The sequence below is a fragment of the Lytechinus variegatus genome, chromosome 4 (assembly GCF_018143015.1).
Source record: "Lytechinus variegatus isolate NC3 chromosome 4, Lvar_3.0, whole genome shotgun sequence".
NCBI classification, from domain to species: Eukaryota; Metazoa; Echinodermata; class Echinoidea; order Temnopleuroida; family Toxopneustidae; genus Lytechinus; species Lytechinus variegatus.
This window is the reverse complement of record NC_054743.1, coordinates 21,445,270-21,465,662: the sequence shown is the minus strand read 5'-3', so window position 1 is coordinate 21,465,662 and position 20,393 is coordinate 21,445,270. Positions and strand designations below refer to the sequence as shown.

General features: G+C 35.5%; 1 protein-coding gene across 1 annotated transcript in view; it reads left to right on the top strand.

Moving 5' to 3' along the window:
* Positions 1-20,393, top strand: part of LOC121412887 (activating signal cointegrator 1 complex subunit 3-like) — a 47,789-nt gene that overhangs the window by 17,936 nt on the left and 9,460 nt on the right. The window contains exons 17-29 of the mRNA XM_041605649.1: positions 641-818; positions 1,010-1,119; positions 3,639-3,770; positions 4,815-4,900; positions 5,563-5,720; positions 6,346-6,479; positions 6,817-6,937; positions 8,500-8,645; positions 9,403-9,540; positions 17,268-17,388; positions 18,789-18,924; positions 19,552-19,680; positions 20,214-20,322. Of these exons, the coding sequence (XP_041461583.1) occupies positions 641-818; positions 1,010-1,119; positions 3,639-3,770; positions 4,815-4,900; positions 5,563-5,720; positions 6,346-6,479; positions 6,817-6,937; positions 8,500-8,645; positions 9,403-9,540; positions 17,268-17,388; positions 18,789-18,924; positions 19,552-19,680; positions 20,214-20,322 (1,698 nt within the window). The remainder of the gene's footprint in view (positions 1-640; positions 819-1,009; positions 1,120-3,638; positions 3,771-4,814; positions 4,901-5,562; positions 5,721-6,345; positions 6,480-6,816; positions 6,938-8,499; positions 8,646-9,402; positions 9,541-17,267; positions 17,389-18,788; positions 18,925-19,551; positions 19,681-20,213; positions 20,323-20,393) is intronic.

The window sequence follows — 20,393 nt, the reverse complement described above, 5'->3', positions numbered from 1 at the left end:
TTTATCCTCATTTCTATCCGACAAGTTGTCAGATTTGACAGCTTTCCTTGATTTTGATCGGCCGAGAGCAACGGTTACTAGAGTAACTGTTGGTTAAAATGGGACTTGTCGGATGAAACGTCCGACAAGTACTTTCATGAAACGCTCCCAAGATCGATGTGATTATGCGATAAACCACCTGCAACTAGGAATTAAATATCTTAAAGGTCTTAAGCATTGCTCGATTCTTTGTGTAGCTCCCACTGGAGTAAGGCATGACATGGGCAACACTAAAGGGGGTGGGTATCTGTCCCTTGGACATGTTGGACATCCCTGATAGTAATTGGGTCATAATTGAAATTATTTACAGAATACACTGCCAATCAAATAGTTAATTATTCCTCCAATATTACAATCTCCGGACAATTGTGCTTTTAATTAAATTAAGCGTAAATGTATGATGAGGCAATAAGGCGGTGACGGAACAGTTAGCTTCGACTGCAAGCACTGAATAATATCAAGACTCCACATTATAATATGTATAGTTTTAAGATCTATGAATAAAAAAAATCACACACCATGCTCAGGTTCGCTTTATTCCTCGATTCATTCCCTCACCTACTTAACCCCCTTCAACAAACTTTTTCCTTGTCTTATACAGGTTCTCAACACAGAAGAGCAAGAAATTACAATGACCATACCTGTTTCTACGTCGGGAAGGCTTCCCGCCGAGATCAACGTAAAAGTGGTATCTGATTCATGGCTTGGTGCAGAGACCAACCTGCCTTTGTCCCTTACTACAGTTGTTCTTCCTAGAGAAAAACTCTCCAAATTCAATGGTAATTTAAGCTTCAGATTTTAAGAAAAATAACGATGATTCACGATGAATTTTCGTAGACTTCAACAGATCTATGAAACTAACAAAAAATGTGATGAAGGAAATACCAAACAGGAAATAAAGCAAATTTTTTCATCCATAAAGCAAAAAATAGAGTTGATCCCTAATAGCTCTCTCTCTTCTTATGTTTAGTGTTTCGTCAACTAAAACCAGGAGAGGGGCCGAAGGTCTTGCCCAAGACAAACCTCCAGAATTTTCAGCATCAGCAGATGTTTCCTTTTGACAATTTCAACCGTTTCCAGGTAACAAAACATTAAGGAAACATAGTTATGGTGAATAGGGTAATGCTATCCAGTAATTTGATATCTTCCTTAGATCTGTCAACAGAACAATGCCAAAGGCGCCGGAAGCGGGGGGGGAGGCAGGGGGGGGGCACTTGCCCCCCCCCCCAAATAAAATTTTTGGGGGGCAAAACGAGATTTTGCCAAAACCCCAATGTGCCCCCCTGAAAGTAGAAAAAGGATAAATTATTTAAGGACAAAAGCAAACGAAGGCACTTTTCTGCCTGAAAATTGTCATTTCCATTGTCAAAAATGAAATTTTTTTGCCCCTGACGTGGCAAATACATTATCATAGTAAGCCTCGCGTCTTTCGACGAACAGTTCCTCTGTGAAACATACCTTTGATAAGCCCCTTTTCCATCTTATTACAGTGTGATAACGTTTAACCTTTTAATGAATACATTTCAGACTAAAAGCGAATGGCAAATTGATAGTGGTCCACCAATTATTAGGTTTATAACTCTATGATGCTGGCTGTGTCGTCTAACAAACGCGCGGTCGCCCAGAAGCGCTCAGACCGGACCCGATATCACTAATGCGCGTGAACACTAGTTACTCGAGCAACATATGGAATCTATGTCATAGCTGTCAAGCCCAGAAACCATAACATCTCGAGTAACTTGTTTCTATTATTTCATTTTCAACTAAATATGAATTGAGTTAATACAGTGCTAACAAGTCAGTGCCCTAAAGAAAATACCAAGGTCATTTCAACTCAATATAGACATGTCATCAGAAAATTACACGCAGAATAATCATGTGTAGAGGATTATAATTTATTATTTGTGAAGATGGTAAATCCCACTCGAAAGCAACTTGAGATAATGTTTAGACATGAAAAAAACAAAATCTGTGAAAGTGTCTTCTTGACCGGACTCATATTATCCGAGATATGAATAAAAATGTAAATAAAGAATATAAAAGAAAAAAAATAAGCGTTACAGTACTGCTCTATTATAAAAAAAATCTTAAGATATTTTCACAGCCCCGTATTTTCCTCTATTCCTTTTCATTGGCATGATTGGAAGGCGTTTTGTCTGATACTATTTCAGCTCATATGATATAGCACTTATGTATTTTAGATTCCAAAACTTCTTCCCATTACCTGTTACTAATCAGATCGAGATGGCAGCTATGTTCTCTGGTTCATCCCAGCTTTTGTTATTCATGGACGTTTGTAAAAATATAAAAACAATCCGGGAGTGGGTGGGGCTGCAAGACCTAAATTTTCGAAGAAACTTAAGAGCGAGGGGGTTTGTGATGGGGGAGCTTAAAAATTTTCTAGAATAAAATTGAAGGATTTCGTGCACACTTTTGGTGAATTTTGTGAATTTTGCCCTCTCGATCGGCGGCCCCCGGCTGCGTACGGTCATGTTTGCCATCTTAAAGTCTTTAAAAGGCCTATATTACATTGGTTTGAAACAATTTCGTTTGCAATAAGGCTCGTAATTTGCTGGAACTGCGACCCTGATCATGAAGAAACACCAGTCTGGGTCAGAAGGGAGGAAACAGAAGGAGCAAAAAGAACTCCAAGACTGTTTAATTCTCAAGAAAATTTATTTTTGAATGCTATTAGAAACGCAACTTTTATACTTCATTTTTACACAAAGTCCTTACCGTGGGGGGGTCCCACAGCCTCTCCCACTCGATCGCTTCGGTATCTTACACTGTCAAAAATATTGAACCCCCTTCGGGATTTTGCCCCCCAAAACTGAAAGTGTTCCGGAGCGCCTGAACAATGCTTTCTATTTTCATAAGAATGTGGTAGACCCTACCGCAAAACCAGAAAATAGCCTTGAGCTCGGACATGATGTCTCTTTTCGACATGCACTCATCAGAGTAATAACGCATGGATGAACAGAACACTAAAATGAAACAACCGTCATTCAGAGTCCACAGTTTCTTTTAGTTCTATATTTTCGATTTCAATTCTCCTAAACGAAAAGCTTTTTAATTTTAATCTAAATAAGGAAGCAAATGAATGAAGGAACTGATATAGGAGGATGACGCTGTCAAGGATATGATGTTGACCAGCAGATGGGTGTATGTCTAAGTCTTTACATCACTTTTGTTTGATAATTTAAGTTTAAATTTTTAAATCTAATTGTTAAAAATACATCAAATAGGATTTGAAACTTAATTACATTAGGTATTTGATGATTATCAATACATTATTATATTTTCAACCATCTTGGGAGACATGCAACGGAGGTTTTCATCAAGCTTGCATTATTGCAAAGAGATGTTTTACAATAACTTCTTTTTATAATTATGTGCCAACCATAATTTTATCATCACCACTATTTGTTTCAGTTATGTTCTGTTGAAACCTTTGCTTTGTTTTATGTTAAACATTTATTTATTTTTACTTTGTGTATAAATTATAGGCTTTTGTTCTTTTTAATGAATTTGGAAATAAATGCTGAATTGAATAACTGACATTCTTTCTCTATTTTCCATCGGTATTGGATGACATACAGAGAGTACTCTTTAGCCAGCTGTACACGAATGCAGATAGCAATGTGTTGATTGGTGCTTCGGGTGGAGTGGGCAAGGTTGTGGCCATCGAACTAGCCATCTTAGGTGCCTTCAATGCCGAACCCGACACCAAGGTGAATTGATGAATAATCAAGTATAAACATGGGAAATAATTATCATTTTTGTCGCGACTTTGATACTCTGATTAGATTTTGAAATTTGTGAGACATCTTGAACGCCATGAGTATGCACTTACCCTGAGGTGGATAACATCCCTGTACAAGAAGTCGATCCATCATCATAATCATTATCATCACCACCACCATCATTACCGTCATCATTATCACCGTCATCATCTTCATCATCGACATCCCTCTAACCACCATGGCTCCATTACCATCAGTATCACACTCACAATCATCGTTGTCTTCATCATTCACAGCAAAAACTGTGGTGTTAACCGGTGTACATAGAGGACCACACCAGTTATTTTACACCGGTGTTAAATTGGTGGTGTTAGTTTTACACCTATAGGTGTAACACCTATGGTTGTTACATTTACACTCTTTGGTGTTATGTTCAATCTCTTGGGTCTTATTTTAACACCTCAGGGTGTGGTCCTCTATTAACACCAATTGGTGTCAGTTTTGACACCACAGTTTTTACAGTGTTATCTCTATCAGCACTATTATTGCAGTCATTATCATCTTCATCTATGTGCATTATAGTCATTCATTTTTCATTATGTTGGTTCTAGTGGAGGCGTAGCATGAGAGATGCCCTGTTAAAATCAATTAATAATGATAATAATAATGATAATAATACAAATGATTTATATAGCGTCTTTTTCCATTTTGATTAAATGCCCAATGCGCTTATAAGAGAGCAAAACATAAAACTAAAGAAAACTAAGAGAAGTACAAGAAAAGGTAGATTACAAATTTTAGAGTTAGGTATATTAAAGAGAAGACTATTGCCGAAATCAAGACGTGAGTAGATGAGTGAGTGCACAAGTTAAGTGCCAATGGTGCAAAGAAATAATAAAATATTGTTATAAACACATCTGTTAAATTTAAACATCTTACTGACTGTTGTAATATATTATTAAATACTACATTAATAATGTAATTATAAACAAAAGTTAAGTTATGTAAACCAATATTCCAATCTACCTGTAGGTTGTCTACATAGCCCCCCTTAAACCTCTCCTACGGCGACGCTTCAAAGACTGGCGAGCACGGTTTGGTGATATCCTTGGGAAGAAGTAAGTTTAGATTTTAGAATTGAGTCTCTTATCTTTTGATAGTGCATGTTTTTCAGAATAGATATATGATTATGCATGTATTAAGAAATCAATCCATAAACACTTGTAAAACTCCATCCAAATGAAAAAGAAAAAAACATGGAAATAATAATTGTAATAATATGATAATAATGTTTAAAATTGAGGCAATGATGAGGGAAAGAGAGGGAATGAAGGAAGACAAAAGGGGGGGGGGGGTTTCGCGCACTGAGACCATTGTGAGGTGAAATGCGTTGTACAAAACCATTCTATTATTATTATTATTATCATTAGAAGTAGTAGTAGTAGTAGTAGTAGTAGCAGTAGTAGTAGTACTACTAGTACTATTATCATCATGATCATTGTTATTATTTTTATTATCATTATTATCATTATTATTATTATTATTATTATCATCATCATCATTAGTAGTAGTAGTATTAAGGTTATTATTATCATTGGCATTATTATTAGTATTATTATTATCATCATCATCATAAAGACCATCATAATGTTGAGAATATATAAGTGAAATAGCATGCAGAAGGTGGCGAGAATATAAAGAAATGAGATGATCGTTGTAGGTAATGGTTTGGTTTTTTACTTGAAAAACAGACTATAATCAATTCAATTATCTTCTGTAGGATCTACATGTTGAATGGTGATCTCATTTCTGACATCAACACGATCAGGAGAGCAGATATTATTTTGACAACCCCTGAGAAGTGGGATGCTGTCTGTCGGATAGGACATAATATCGAATCCATCTCTCTCCTCATTCTGGATCAACTTCAGTTTCTTGGTATGTGAAATTATCACCATTATTATTATCCTTGTCATCTTTATCATGATTATCATTAATCACTATAATTATCATCAACCTTGTCATTATCATTATCCTCGCTATCATCGTCATCATCGTCGTCATCATCATCCTCGTTATCATCATCCACGTTATCATCATCAACATCTTAATATTCATTCTCATCACTATTACCATTATCATCATCATTCAAGTTATCATCGTCATCATCATCAACATCATCCTCATCACCACCATCATCATCGTCATCATCTCATCACTACCACTATCATAAACCTCTTCGTCATCTTCATCTTCATCGATATCGATATTTTTTCATTGCTATTTGAAGAAATTGACAAAATCTGAAATAGTAGTATATTTTGCTATGACCTTTGAATATGATTGTTACAAAAACTAACTGATTGTTATAAGAGGAACATCTAATCAGTTATGTCATATTAAATTAAGAATGCCGTCTCAGAAATTCAATGATGTAAACTAATAAATAGATCAATGATATACCTATGAATACTAAATCTATTTTCACTTATTTAAGTATGGTCGCGAATTTCATGTTGTGTTTAAATGCCTTGATTGAAAATCGATGTTTTATTTTATCCAGCATCTAACAGTGGCTCATCGCTAGAAGCCATGGTTACTCGTATGAAGATGAGATCATCCAAACTTCGTATTGTTGCTCTTTCAACTCCGATGGCAAACTCCAATGATGTTGCAGAATGGCTTGATGTTAAACAGGTATAAAACTTTATCAAATAGACCAACGAATTCGGGTTGTCATTTAGTTCTGATACCCTTGAGAACGTAGGTGTCCATTAGCAATTTTTGATATTAGCTATAGGCAATTCTAGATTTGCAAGAGTAATATAGGTCTTATCCCTCAATGATCTTGAGACTATGGGCCTGCTATTTTCCCCTCAGTCTTAGTTGAAATAGTAGGACTTAAATCTTAAGATCATTCAGAGGGAATAATTTTTACTATTTCCCTCATGATTAGTTAATATTTGCATATTATACGCTTGTCTTTCAAACTCTATAATAATGATTGCTTTTACTAATCACCTTTTCATATCAGGGTTCCTCGTTTAACTTCAAGCCGACGGAACGACCTGTTCCTCTCCAGATAGTCATTCTTGGATTCTCTGGCAAGTACTACCACAATCGAGCTGCTGCTATGAATAAGCCTATATATCTGGGTAATTAAAGATTAAAGCTTTTACATTCATTGTTCCGATTTTATTGGGTTAGATATAAACAAAAATGATCGTGCTTGAAAGGAGCCTGAGAAAATACGTAAATTTATAAAGGTACAACAACGCAATATGAGCAGGCGCGGATCCAGGAGGGGGCCGAGCCGGCCCCGGCCCCCCTATATTTCGACAACCTGCAGAAAAAGTGTACTCTTTAAGTAACTTGATAGAAATTATGGAAAACAAAGAGAAAAGTAAGATAGAGGTATTATAACCATGATGTGTAATTTACATGTAGCCTCTTAACGCGCTCGCATTGCCTGTGTAATGAATCCCATTCAAGAGGGGTAAATGACACTTAATATATCCAGTTCTTATATCAATTTGCTCACAATGTTTTAGCTCGCACATCAAGCTTTCATTATGTTATTTTATTTACACAAATTGTTATATCAAAATTTTCAGGCTCGCGCTGCGCGCTCGCATTGTTTTATTTGTGAGATACCTATCCTCTTTGGAAATTCTTTCAAAAATTTGTCAAAATGCTCCTTCATGTTCTTTATTTAAATAAAAACGCGCTTAGACTGTCCAGTTTTCAGGTCGAAATATCAAAATTTTTGAGCTCGCGCTCATTATTTAATTGGTGATACTTGTATCCTCTTTATTAATCACTAAAAACAGTCCTAATTGAGTCAGTTTCACGTTACTATAATAAGATTTCGGCTCGCGCTTCGCGCTCGCATTGTTTACTTGGATACTTTTTTTTTTTAATGAAAACTGCTCAGAATCTTCAGCTCTAAGGACATAAAATATCAAAGAATTTTAGCTCGCGCTTCGCGTTCGCATTATATATTAAGACCACATGAGATACCTTATCTTGTTTATAACAATAAAAACTAACATATACTTAAAACTTTAGTCTTTTTATAGGACTACCCCCTGAAAAACCAACAAAAAAAATCAGATTATAGCGGGCAATCGAGAAAGATTTTATGAAAATATTTTTCGCCCCCCCCCCCTATTGGCGAAAGCTGGATCCGCCCCTGATGAGGATATGAAAATATCATCCCGGGAGTATTATTTCAAGTGAAAGTTGAGTATGTGTTTGAGTGGGTTTGAGTTTGAGTGCGTGATCTCGTGTGGGAGGAGGTGCCGTGGCCCAGTGGTCTAAGGCGCCTGACTGCACGTGGAAAGTCCGGGGTTCGATCTCCGGCCGCGGCGCCTATGCCTGTGACCAATGAATTTGATTGGCGATGCCCCTTTATCCTGCATTCAAATAAATGGAAGTGCTTTACGCATTATTGGTAACTAGGTGTGCATTTTTTTAAGTGGGTGTGTATATGTAAATGTGTGAGTGTGGGTGTGATAGCGGGCGTCTCTATTTTCGTGCGAATACCTCTTCATAATTGATTCTTGATGATATTGAAATTGGCTGTAAAACAGCTATTCATTCATAAAACTATTTCATAGGAGTAGAGAGGGAATAAGCCTACCTGTGCACATACACGACAACATGATAATTCCTATAATATACTAAGCACTTTGTTATGATTTATTTTCATGTATAGAAATCAAGGCAACCTCCAAAAAGAAGCCTGTCATTGTGTTTGTAGCTTCAAAGAAACAGACTTCAGCCACAGCCTTTGAACTTATCGCTTTCCTTCGATCTGAAAAGGATCCAAAAATGTGGCTCCATGATATGACACCAGAAGAGGTAGATCTCAACTTTCTTTATATGAGAATTATTGCCAAAATTTTAGTATATTTTGTCTTTATTGTTCCGAATGATAGTAGATCATTTATAAACAAGTTTATATTCTTTCCTCATGTAGACAGAATTCAGTGTATGGAACCCCGCCCCCCTCTTCCTCCTCCCCCCCCCCCTCACCTCCTTTTTTCTCTCTCTCGCTTCATATATGTTCATCAAAAATTATTCATCATGTGTGTTTATCTCAGTGTTTCCACAGCTCCAAAATAAATTTCCCGAAACTGAATCCCAAATTTCCTGAAATTCATAGATATTTCCTTGAATTTTCAAGTTTGATTTTAAAAAAAATCGGGCAGTAATACAGCGAGCCTAAATTTGGCGTAGGTGGCCAAAATCAAGGAATTTTGCTTTTTTTTTGTTTACGCCCTCTTTTTTCTCTCTCTCTCCCGCTTCATATATGTTCATCAAAAATTATTCATCATGTGTGTTTATTTGTCTTTTCCCATCACATTCAATGAACCATCACGTTTACCTTAACGTTATTTAAAGAATGAAACAACGCAAGAAGGCGCAACTACTCATACCTGAATGGCAGCGCCCTAAATTAGCAAAAACAACGTAAACATTCATTAAAGTAACAAATTCTATTATACGAATATATTTAAGAAACTTTATTTACAAACATCTTACCTGATTATAATCAAGTGTCTTAATACTTTAGTATAGGCTATAGTAAATTTTGATTATTAATGTTATTCTTCAGATTGCTGATGTATGCAAGGATATCACAGATGACAATCTGAAACTCTCCCTAACCTTCGGGGTTGGCATCCACCATACCAGTCTCTCTATAGATGATAGAAGAACGGTAGAACAGCTTTACCGAGCAAAACACATACAGGTATCGTGAGCATGATGATGATGAGGAGGATTACGATGATGATGATGGTGTTGATGATGATTATGATGATGATAATGATGATGATGATGGTGATGGTGATGATGATGGTGGTGGTGGCGGTAGTGATGATTGTGATGTTGATGATGATGATGATGACCATAGTGATGGTGGTAGTAGTGGTGGTGATGATGGCGATGGTGGTGATGATGATGGTGGTGATGGAGGTGGTGGTGGTGGTGATGATGATTATGGTGATAATAATTATGGAGATTTGAGGAGAAAATAATGATGATAATTGTGATTATGATTTTAGGAAGATGATGGTGATGATGATTAGAAGAGCCAAAGAATGGGTTTATTGCCATTTCGTCCACTGCCATTTTGTCCACTACCCACATGGTCTAATATCATTTCGTCTACCATCAGTTGGTCCACTATCCACATGGTCCAATTACCATTTCGTCCAATCACCATTTCGTCTAATAGCCATTTCGTCTAATAGCCATTTCGTCTATTATCATTTGGTCTAATAGCCATTTGGTCTAATAGTATTTTTTTGCCAATTGGTCCAATTACCACTTTGTCCACTATCATTACGTCTATTCCCATTTGGTCTAATAGCCAAATGGTCTAAAGGCAAATGGTCTAATAACCACTTGGTCTACTTTCATTTCGTCCATGTTCCATTTGGTCTAACTGCATTTGGTCTACTATCACTTGGTCTAAACTCATTTCGGCTAACAATCATTTGGTCTAATTGCCATTTGGTCTAATAACCAATATGTCCAATTGCCATTTTGGCTAATCACCATTTCGTCTAATATTCATTTCGTCTAATACGCATACTGGTCTACTATGCTGCACTAGCGCCCTCTACGACCCGAGTCGACTCTATTCGCGATTGTGGGCCTAATTAATTACCAATTCTCTTCAACTTCTTGATTTATTTTATCACTGTTGACTAGTGTTGTTCGTCATTGATTACTTTGCATTATGGAAGTGTTTTTAATTATGTATATTATTTCTATTATGATTATCCTTATTATTATCATTTTTGTTAATATTAGTAATATGATCATCATAATTATTATTAGTAGTAGTATTATTGTGAATTTTATTATAATTATTATTATTTATTAGTATCATGATGATTATCATTCTTATTATTATATCCATTAATTGCTACAGCATGAGTATATCAAAAACATTATACTCATCGTTATTGTCAATACTACTAGGCCTACATTTATTTTAGGCGCAGGCGGGCTTCTAGCGACGGGAAACGAACAAAAAGGGAGAGGATAGTACAAGGAAAGAAGATAGGACAGATCGGTAAGAGCTCTTTTTTGGGGGGTGGGGGTATATTGATCAATAATATTTCTTTAAAAGGCTATATTGTCTTTCATCTGTTTATCGTATTTTGATATCGGAATACAATATTCTCCTTTCTTTTTTTAAATAAAAATTGAGCGACAAATTAAAATACAAGTGGAATGCCTCTGGCCGTCTCACCTGCATCACGCGGTTCAATATAGCAGCAGTGCTGACTTTGAATACTACTCTAACTCGCACAAGATGTTCAGTGATACATGGTTACTTTTATGTCCACTTTTTATGAACGAGACCAATAAACTTACAGAGATATGATGGTTATTCAAAAAAAAAACCAACATGGCCAAAGTTCATTGACCATACATGACCTTTGACCTTGATCATGTGACCTGAAACTCGCACAGGATGTTCAGTGATACTTGATTACTCTTATGTACAAGTTTCATGAATCAAATCCATAAACTTTCATAGTTTTGATGGTAATTCAACAGATAAACCCAATTCGGCCAAAGTTCATTGACCTTTGACCTTGGTCATGTGACCTGAAACGCGCACAGGATGTTCAGTGATATTTGATTACTCATATGTCCAAGTTTAATGAACTAGACTAATAAACTTTCAAAGTTATGATGGTAATTCAACAGATACCCCCGATTCGGCCAAAGTTCATTGACCCTAAATGACCTTTGACCTTAATCATGAGACCTGAAACTTGCACAAAATATTCAGTGATGCTTGATTACTATTATGTCCAAGTTTCATGAATCATATCCATAAACTTTCAAAGTTATGATGGGAATTCAACAGATATCCCCAATTCGGCCAAAGTTCATTGACCCTAAATGACCTTTGACCTTGGTCATGTGACGTGAAACTCATGCAGAATATTCAGTGATACTTGATTAACCTTATGTCCAAGTTTCATGAACTAGGTCCATATATTTTCCAAGTTATGATGACATTTCAAAAACTTAACCTCAGGTTAAGATTTCGATGTTGATTCCTCCAACATGGTCTAAGTTCATTGACCCTAAATGACCTTTGACCTTGGTCATGTGACATGAAACTTTAATAGGATGTTCAGTAATACTTGATTAACCTTATGGCCAAGTTTCATGAACTAGGTCCATATACTTTCTAAGTTATGATGTCATTTCAAAAACTTAACCTCAGGTTAAGATTTGATGTTGACGCCGCCGCCGCCGTCGCCGCCGCCGTCGGAAAAGCGGCGCCTATAGTCTCACTCTGCTTCGCAGGTGAGACAAAAAGGACCCTTTTCCATTTTCCCCATCTTAGTTCCCCCTTTTATATGTGTGTGTGTGCGTTTTAGGGGGGCAGTGGGGGTGCCTGAATTGCTGTACCCACTGAATCGACCCTTGCGATAGTAGTTATCATCATAGTTTTTAGGGTTTTTTTTTTAAACTAATATCATCAATAATTTCAAGGTATTAAAGTCATTTCGCTCCCCTCCTCGGATAACGCAAATTATTTGTATTAGACGAAATGGCTATTGGACCGAATGGCTATTAGACTAAATGGCTATTGGACGATTTGGGAATTGGACGAAATGGTTAGTAGACGATTTGGTTGGTAGACGAACTGATTATTGGACCTAATGGTTGATGGACGAAATGACTATGAGACGAAATGGCAATTGGACGAGTTGATAAGTAGACGATGTGGATATTGGACCAACTGAAATTAGCCGACATGGCTATTGGACCAAATGAACGGTGGACGAACTGGTTAATGGATGATTTGGCATTAGACCAAATGGATTTAGACGAAATGGTTGGTAGACGATATGGTTGTAGACGAATTGGCTATAGACTAACTGGCTATTAGACTAAATGGCTATTAGACGAAATGGTGATTGGACGAAATGGGTGGTAGACGAAATGTTGATGGACGAAATGGCATTAGACGAAATGAATGTAGACCATGTGGTGAGTGGACGGGATGGCAGTAGACGAATTGGCAATTTACCGAAGAATGTTCATGATGATGATAATGTTGATGATGATGGTGGTGGTAGTGATGAATATGATGGCGATGATGATGGTGGTGGTGTTTGTGGTAGTAGTGATGATGGTGATGTTGATGGTGATAATTAGAGAAGGAGAGTGATAATGATGATAAAAATAATTATGATTATGATTATGATGAAGATGATGATAATGATGGTAATGATGACGATTATGACGATGGTGATATTGGTGGTGGCAGTGGTGATGGAAATTTTGGTACTTATAGTGATGGTGATTGTATGTTCTTATGATATAGAAAGCTAAGGGAAATAATTTCTATGAGAAAAACAATTAATGGAATATAAAATAAGAAAGTAATAACTCAAAATTTTCGGCTTGAACGTGAGTACCCTTATGGTAATTAGTGGGAATTTACTAAAATAATAAAATAATTGAAAAGGAACCTTTTTTTATTAATATTGATAAATGATGAAATACTGGCAATAAACGTAATTCTTTGACAAAATTAGAACACATTGCATATTCATGATGTATGAAGAATGATACATGATTGATGGCTGCTAGTATCCCGTAATTAGTAACCATCTGGAATAAAATTATTGGAAATGGTTTTTTGACTGATTTGAGTAGGTATGGGTGTCAACATTTACCAAAAAAAAGTTAGGAGGAATACGGGTTGGGGAAAGTGTTTTTTTTTCAAGGTCAAAGGTCAATGACCTTTTCATATATACTGTATAATGGTATCTCTGAGATGGAAAGGCGCAGGTTGGTGATAATGGTGTCAAAATGCACAAATTCTTACCACAATATCAAATAAAATGAAATTAAGTACCCAGAATGCACATTAAACGAAAACTTTCAAGGTCAAAGCCTTTCAAAGGTCATTGACCTTTTTTACATTATATACCATATACGATATAATGGTATCTCTGAGATGAAAAGGCGCAGGTTGATGATCTTGGTGTCAAAATGCACGGATTCTTACAAGAAGATCAAATAGAATAAAATCAAGTACATTCAGTGCTCATTCACCAATGAAATTCAAGGTCAAAACCTTTCAAAGGTCAATGACCTTTTTTTTTACATTATATACCATATACGGTATAATGGTATCTCTGAGATGAAAAGGCGCAGGTTAGTGATCTTGGTGTCAAAATGCAGAGTTTCTTACAGGAAGATTAAATAAAATGAAAATAAGTACCCAGAGTGCATATTAATCCATAAAGTTCAAGGTCAAAGGTCAATTACCTTTTTACATAGGCTAGATATATCGTATAATGGTATCTCTGAGATAAAACGCTGCATGTTGGTGATTTTGGTGTCAAAAAGCAATTTTTGCAAGAAGATAAAAAGGCACAAAATAATATTAAAGAATTATCCTTCACCTTTGATATCCAATGTCAAAGGTCAAAAGTTAATAAATATTGATATATCCATTCATGATTCCCCAAATAAGAAATTAATCCATTATATTCACATTTTTGTGAATAATAGAAAGAAAGATAGCTATTTGTAATGAAAACTTGGATGTTTAATAATTTCACTTTGAAATAAGGATAAATAATGGCCATGAAAAATATATTTAGGGGTAAGAGGTCAATGAACACTATGTCAAAAACGGCTGGAAATTTAAGTAAATAGGTCGATAACTTGATTGTGGTATGTAGGTATATAGTGATTCTGATGGGAAAAGACTCACCTGCGTGGAAAATGAACAGAAATTTAATAGTTGATTCCTGGACCAATGATGATGTCAAAATACAAGTTTGAGGTGAAATTTAAATCAAATAGCACTCTTTAATATATACTGTAGTAATGCATTGCCAAAAGTGTAAAAAAAAATCATGTATGATATAATTTGAAATGGTGAAGTTGTCTAAAGTAGCAGCATTTAGATATGCATTTTATAAATCTAAATCAAGGTACTAATTTCTCTGTAGCAATATTTCACTAACCTCAAATGCTACAATCAATACTATATACTATAACTTAAGCTGTAAATGGAAAAGATAGGCATCATCCAAGAACATTTTCATATAGCCAGGGACAATGATGAAGAATTGAAATAAGGCAATCATTAGAGCTGCAGCTTTTGTCATAGTAAATGAAGTGTCTCAACTTCAGCAAAGAGTAATCAAACTCTTGGAAACCTTCTTACATTTTCAGGACTTTGATCTGGCCCATTCAATGAAAGCCTTATGTTCTGTCAAGGGATAACATACCAGGATCTATATTATTACTTATATGTTGCACAGCTTGATCCTCAAGAACTGGAAGTGGTGCTGTAGGAGTGTTGTTAGGTCAATGGATGTGTACTTGTAAGCTATTATCTCCTTTTGAATTTCATTACTATGCATGATAACAATCAGTTGTTCTGGACCAAGTACATGATCCTTGTACAAACTGATACCTAGTAGAAATAGCATCATGGGTGACCTACGGCAGCTAGAGAGCAGATATGAAGTTTTGTCATGCAGCATTAGCATCTCAAGAGATTCTGGCAGCTCGCAATGAGAGGTAATTGATAATAATACGGGAATTCATCTTTGTTAAAGTTGAGATACATGCCATTTACTATGACAAAAACTGCAGCTCTAATGATGGCCTTCATTTCATCTTCATCGTCATCCCTCTGCTGTTTGGAAATGCTCTCAGATGATGCTAGCTGTGACATGAGATTAGACCTATCCTATCCATTTTCAGAAGATTAAGCTAATGAGATGAATGGACTATCGCTGGAGAGAAAAAGACACGACAACCTTGATTTAGATATTATGATGCATCAAATTTCAAATTGTATAATCCATTTCATTTTTTTTCATTGCTTTTGGAAATGCATCGCAGTATATGAAGAAGTGTTATTTGGTTATCACCTTTTTTAAACTTAATTTCCACTGATATTTTTGGAAAGAGTTCATTGACCTCTGACACCTAAATACATTCTCCATGATCTTACTTCAGACTGAAATTATGAAACCTCCATGTTTTCATTACAAATTAGCCATCTTTATTTACATTATCACAAATATGAACACATAGGATAAATGTTTTATTTTTTATGTCATACAGATTATACACACACACACACACACACATGTATATGTATGTATATATATATAATATTTCATCTGAACTTGGAATTCAAGGGTGAAACAATATATACTGATTTTGGTGTTGTTTAATCTACTGGTACAAATCTTTGCATTTTGGCACCAAGATTACGAACCTGTGATGTTTTATCTCAGAGATATCATTATCTTATGTTAAAAAGGACATTGACCTTTGTCCTTGAATTTTAAAGGTGAATGTAAATTCTTGATGCTTAATTTTATTTAATCTTCCTGTAAGAATCTGTGTATTTTGACACCAAGAACACCAACCTTTGCCGTTTTATCTTAGAGATACCATTATATAATATGGTATATAATGTATAAAAGGTCATTGACCTTTGGCCTTAAATTTTATGGGTGAATGTGCATTCTAGGTACTTAATTTTATTTCATTTGGTCTTCTGGTCAGAATCTGTGCATTTTGACACCATGATCACCAACCTGTGCCTTTTCATCTCATAGATACCATTATACAGTATGGTAAATATAATGTAAAAAGGTCATTGACCTTTTAAAACCTTTGACCTTAAATTTCATTGGTGAATGTCAATTCTAAGTACTTGAATTCATTCTATTTTATCTTCTTGTAAGAATCTGTACATTTTGACACCATGATCGCCAGCCTGTACCTTATCATCTCAGAGATACCATTATGCAGTATGGTATATAATGTAAAAAAGGTCATTGACCTTTGAAAGGCTTTGACCTTGAATTTTATCGGTGAATGTGCATTCTAGGTACTTAATTTTATTTCATTTTATATTCTGGTAAGAATTTGTGCATTTTGACACCATTATCACCAACCTGCACCTTTCCATCTCAGAGATACCATTATACAGTATATATGAAAAGGTCATTGACCTTTGACCTTGAAAAAAAGCACTTTCCCCAACCCGTATTCATCCTAACTTTTTTTGGTAAATGTTGACACCCATACCTACTCAAATCAGTCAAAAAAAAACATTTCCAATAATTTTATTTATTGGCTACTTTGGGGTCCAATTTAGGGATACTATGCCCTAGCTCCAGAAAAACATGAAATAATTCACACATTACATTATGTTCTAAAACTTTCGTTCCTGATAAAACTCTTTCGATAAATCAATGTTTATCTACAGATATTTTAATAAAGTATTCCAGTGATATCGTTTCTCCATCTACGTCAGGGGAGCATTTCATTAAAAAAATAGTCTATGAATGTTGTTATAAGCTACTGAAATCCTTGCCTCTGATTGGCTCAGAACAAATTTGCCAGTGAACATCACTTAAAAAGAGGCTTCATGAAACACCCTCACAGGTACTTGTAGCAACCAAGAACCTGGCATGGGCGACAGATCTGCGTGCTCGTTTTGTTGTTGTCAAGGGAACGGAGCAATATGATGCCAAGACTGAGAGATACGCAAACATGGCTATTACAGGTAACAAATTATTTGTAATACTAGCGGGGGTACATGATGCTCCTAAAACCATACTCTTTGTCAATGTTGGCATGTCTTGTTAACCCTACATCTCCCGGGGTATTTTGATTCTTGTCATTCCCGTGGGGCCATTATGGCCCCCCTCCCCCTTAAGATCTCGGCCGCCGATCGCGCGAGCGAAGCAAAAATTTGCACGCTGGTAGTGTGTGATGTAATCTACAAGGCTGTATGGTAAAATTTTCCAAAATAATGAGATTTTATTTCATATGAATTAATTATGCTAATTTATACATAAATCATACTTTTTGCCCTAATTCCCTAAATAAAGCTCCTAGAATGCTAATTTTTGGTAAAAGTTTTCTTTGTAGCATTCTTAACAATCGTAATTCAAAAAAACTTTGGTTTGGAAATAAATTTCTTATGTATTTTATTGTTTTATGAATTTCTTATGTATTTCTTTGTTTTTTTACTTTTTGTTTTTTATTGTTTTTTCAATGGAAATTGTTCCAGACATAATTCTGATCATAAACAAGGCAAAATTAATTAAGTTTAATCAGTAAAAGTAGAAATAATGATACATTTATGAATTTTGGCTAAATACGCAATTTGCATTGGATTTGTACATGAAATCACGTTTATGAGCAATTTTGGGTCTGACATGCACTTGCATAATGTTGCGTAATGTCGTAACCGCGTACCCGGGCGTCACAAATTTGGTCTCAAAATTTGCGCGAGACTTGAATGTAAAAAGTCAGTGAGCTGCGAGGTGAAAAAATTTCGCACAGCAGATATATCGCGAAAATTGTTGAGGGGGGCCATTATGGCCCTCCCCCTGGAGAATTAGGGTTAACATTAAAATCAGTATAAGATAATAACAATAATAAAAATGATAATATAACAATTGCTAATATTATTCATTATTATCATATATTATTGTTATCAGTAATATCATTAATATCATTTTTATTATTATTATCATTATTATTGTTTAATATTATAATAATAATAAGTAGTAGTAGTGGTAGTAGTAGTAATAGTAATACACTCTTAAAAATATTGGGTAAAAATGCTCCATGATGGTAATTATGTATCCAACCAATATTGGGCATTTCTTTTGGGCATTATTATTTATCCAGTGTGATGAAAATTTGCTCATTCTAAAGTAATTTCTGCTTGTTTTTTAACCTTACTGGACAATATGCTTCCCGCATTGGGTAAAATACTGCCCCAAATTGGTTGGATACATAATTACCCTCGTGCTGGTTAAAATTTTGCCCAATATTTTTTACAGTGTAGTAGTAGTAATAGTAGTAGTATTAGTAGTAGTAGTAGTAGTAGTAGTAGTAGGAGTAGTAGTAATATTCCAATTCTCCTTACCATGATCTATTTCTTCTGATCAGATATACTTCAGATGGTTGGTCGTGCAGGACGTCACAGTGGTGATTCTAGAGGCTCAGCTATGGTACTGGTCCACGATGTCAAGGAACACTATTACAACAGTTTGCTCAAAGAATCGGCTGTCGCCATTGAATCAGGGTAGGTCTGTTTCACAAATTCAAGAAAATTAAACGCAACTTGACTTTCAGCCAATTCTGAAACTGATGAAAAAAAATAGAAATATAAATCAGAAATTGAAATTCTCCGAATATTCAGTTTGTTCAATTGATTGTGGACCCGGCAGCCAATATAGGTAGCACCAGATCAAATAAGAAGGGCATATCAAGGACTTGTAATTTTATTTTTTTATGATTGTAGGAGTTGAAACCCAGTTATGTGCAACAAGTCAACAGGGCCTCCGTTATTGGTGATAAAGAATATTTTGAACATGGTGTAAGTATATAGATAATGTGCATGCCTATAAACTTCTAGGCAGCCCTATGTGAAACTAAAACCACTTGACCCAAACAGAGAAAGTTAGAAAATGATGTTTATCATTTATAAAGTATTCTTAAACAGGTATACACCCAAAGACAATTACACTCAACGATTTTCCAGTGTGATACCACAAAATAAATGAAACATTTCTTATAAGGTGTAATATCTACATGTGAGTTCTATTTGAGCAATTGTACAGGATACAGAAAGATTACTCAGGTAAGGAATAAACAAAGATTTACTAAAGTATTTCCTCTCAAATTTGACGATGTTTGGTGATCCTTGCAGGCATTCCGTGGACTCCCTGGCAGGTCATGTTAATGCAGAGATAGCAGAGGGAAAGATCGCATCTGTGTTGGACGTTGAAAGATACCTCAATAAAACGTTCTTCTATAGCAGACTCTCTTCCAACCCAAGGTAATCTCATTCGCTCATTAAGAGTTTTATTTATTTAGTTAGTTATTTACCACTTGTGGGATGGAACACCCTATCAGCAAGTGCTGTTTTTCGTAGAGGTCCATAGAAGAGGCTTTCTAAAGTTACTGTATTCAACTCAAGTATGGTTGCTGTATTGATTAACGAGATTCGTGGTTATAATCTACAAGGTTATCCGTCAGTGACAACAATATTTTATAAAATGTAGATATGGAAATACATTTTAAAGCCATAAAACCTGTAATTCAATGAATGCAAGTTAGCTTATTTGTAAACTTTGCAGAATTTAGTACATATAAACGTTTCATGGTCAAAATATCAACAGCAAACGCACACTCAACTTTTTAATCTTTCGAATGTAAACGTGAAAAGCAAATACTTAAGAAAGGGACCTCAAATATATTAAAAGTCGTCTTCGGTACTAATTTTCCCCCATTCTTTTTCATTCCTTCTTTGTATTTGGATTTGTCTGTCTCTCCCCCACCCTCGATCACTCCCTCACTCTCTCCCTATAGTTTCTACGGTGTGGAAGACTCCCACACTGCTACCATCAGATCATTCCGCTCAACCATGGCTGAGGAAATCTTGATGAAACTCATGGATGCTGAGTGCATCAATACGAAGGTATGTCTATATGTCGTCTCGTTCTCATTACGCTTTATTAAACTACTTCAATTGTATGCCACAATCCTCTT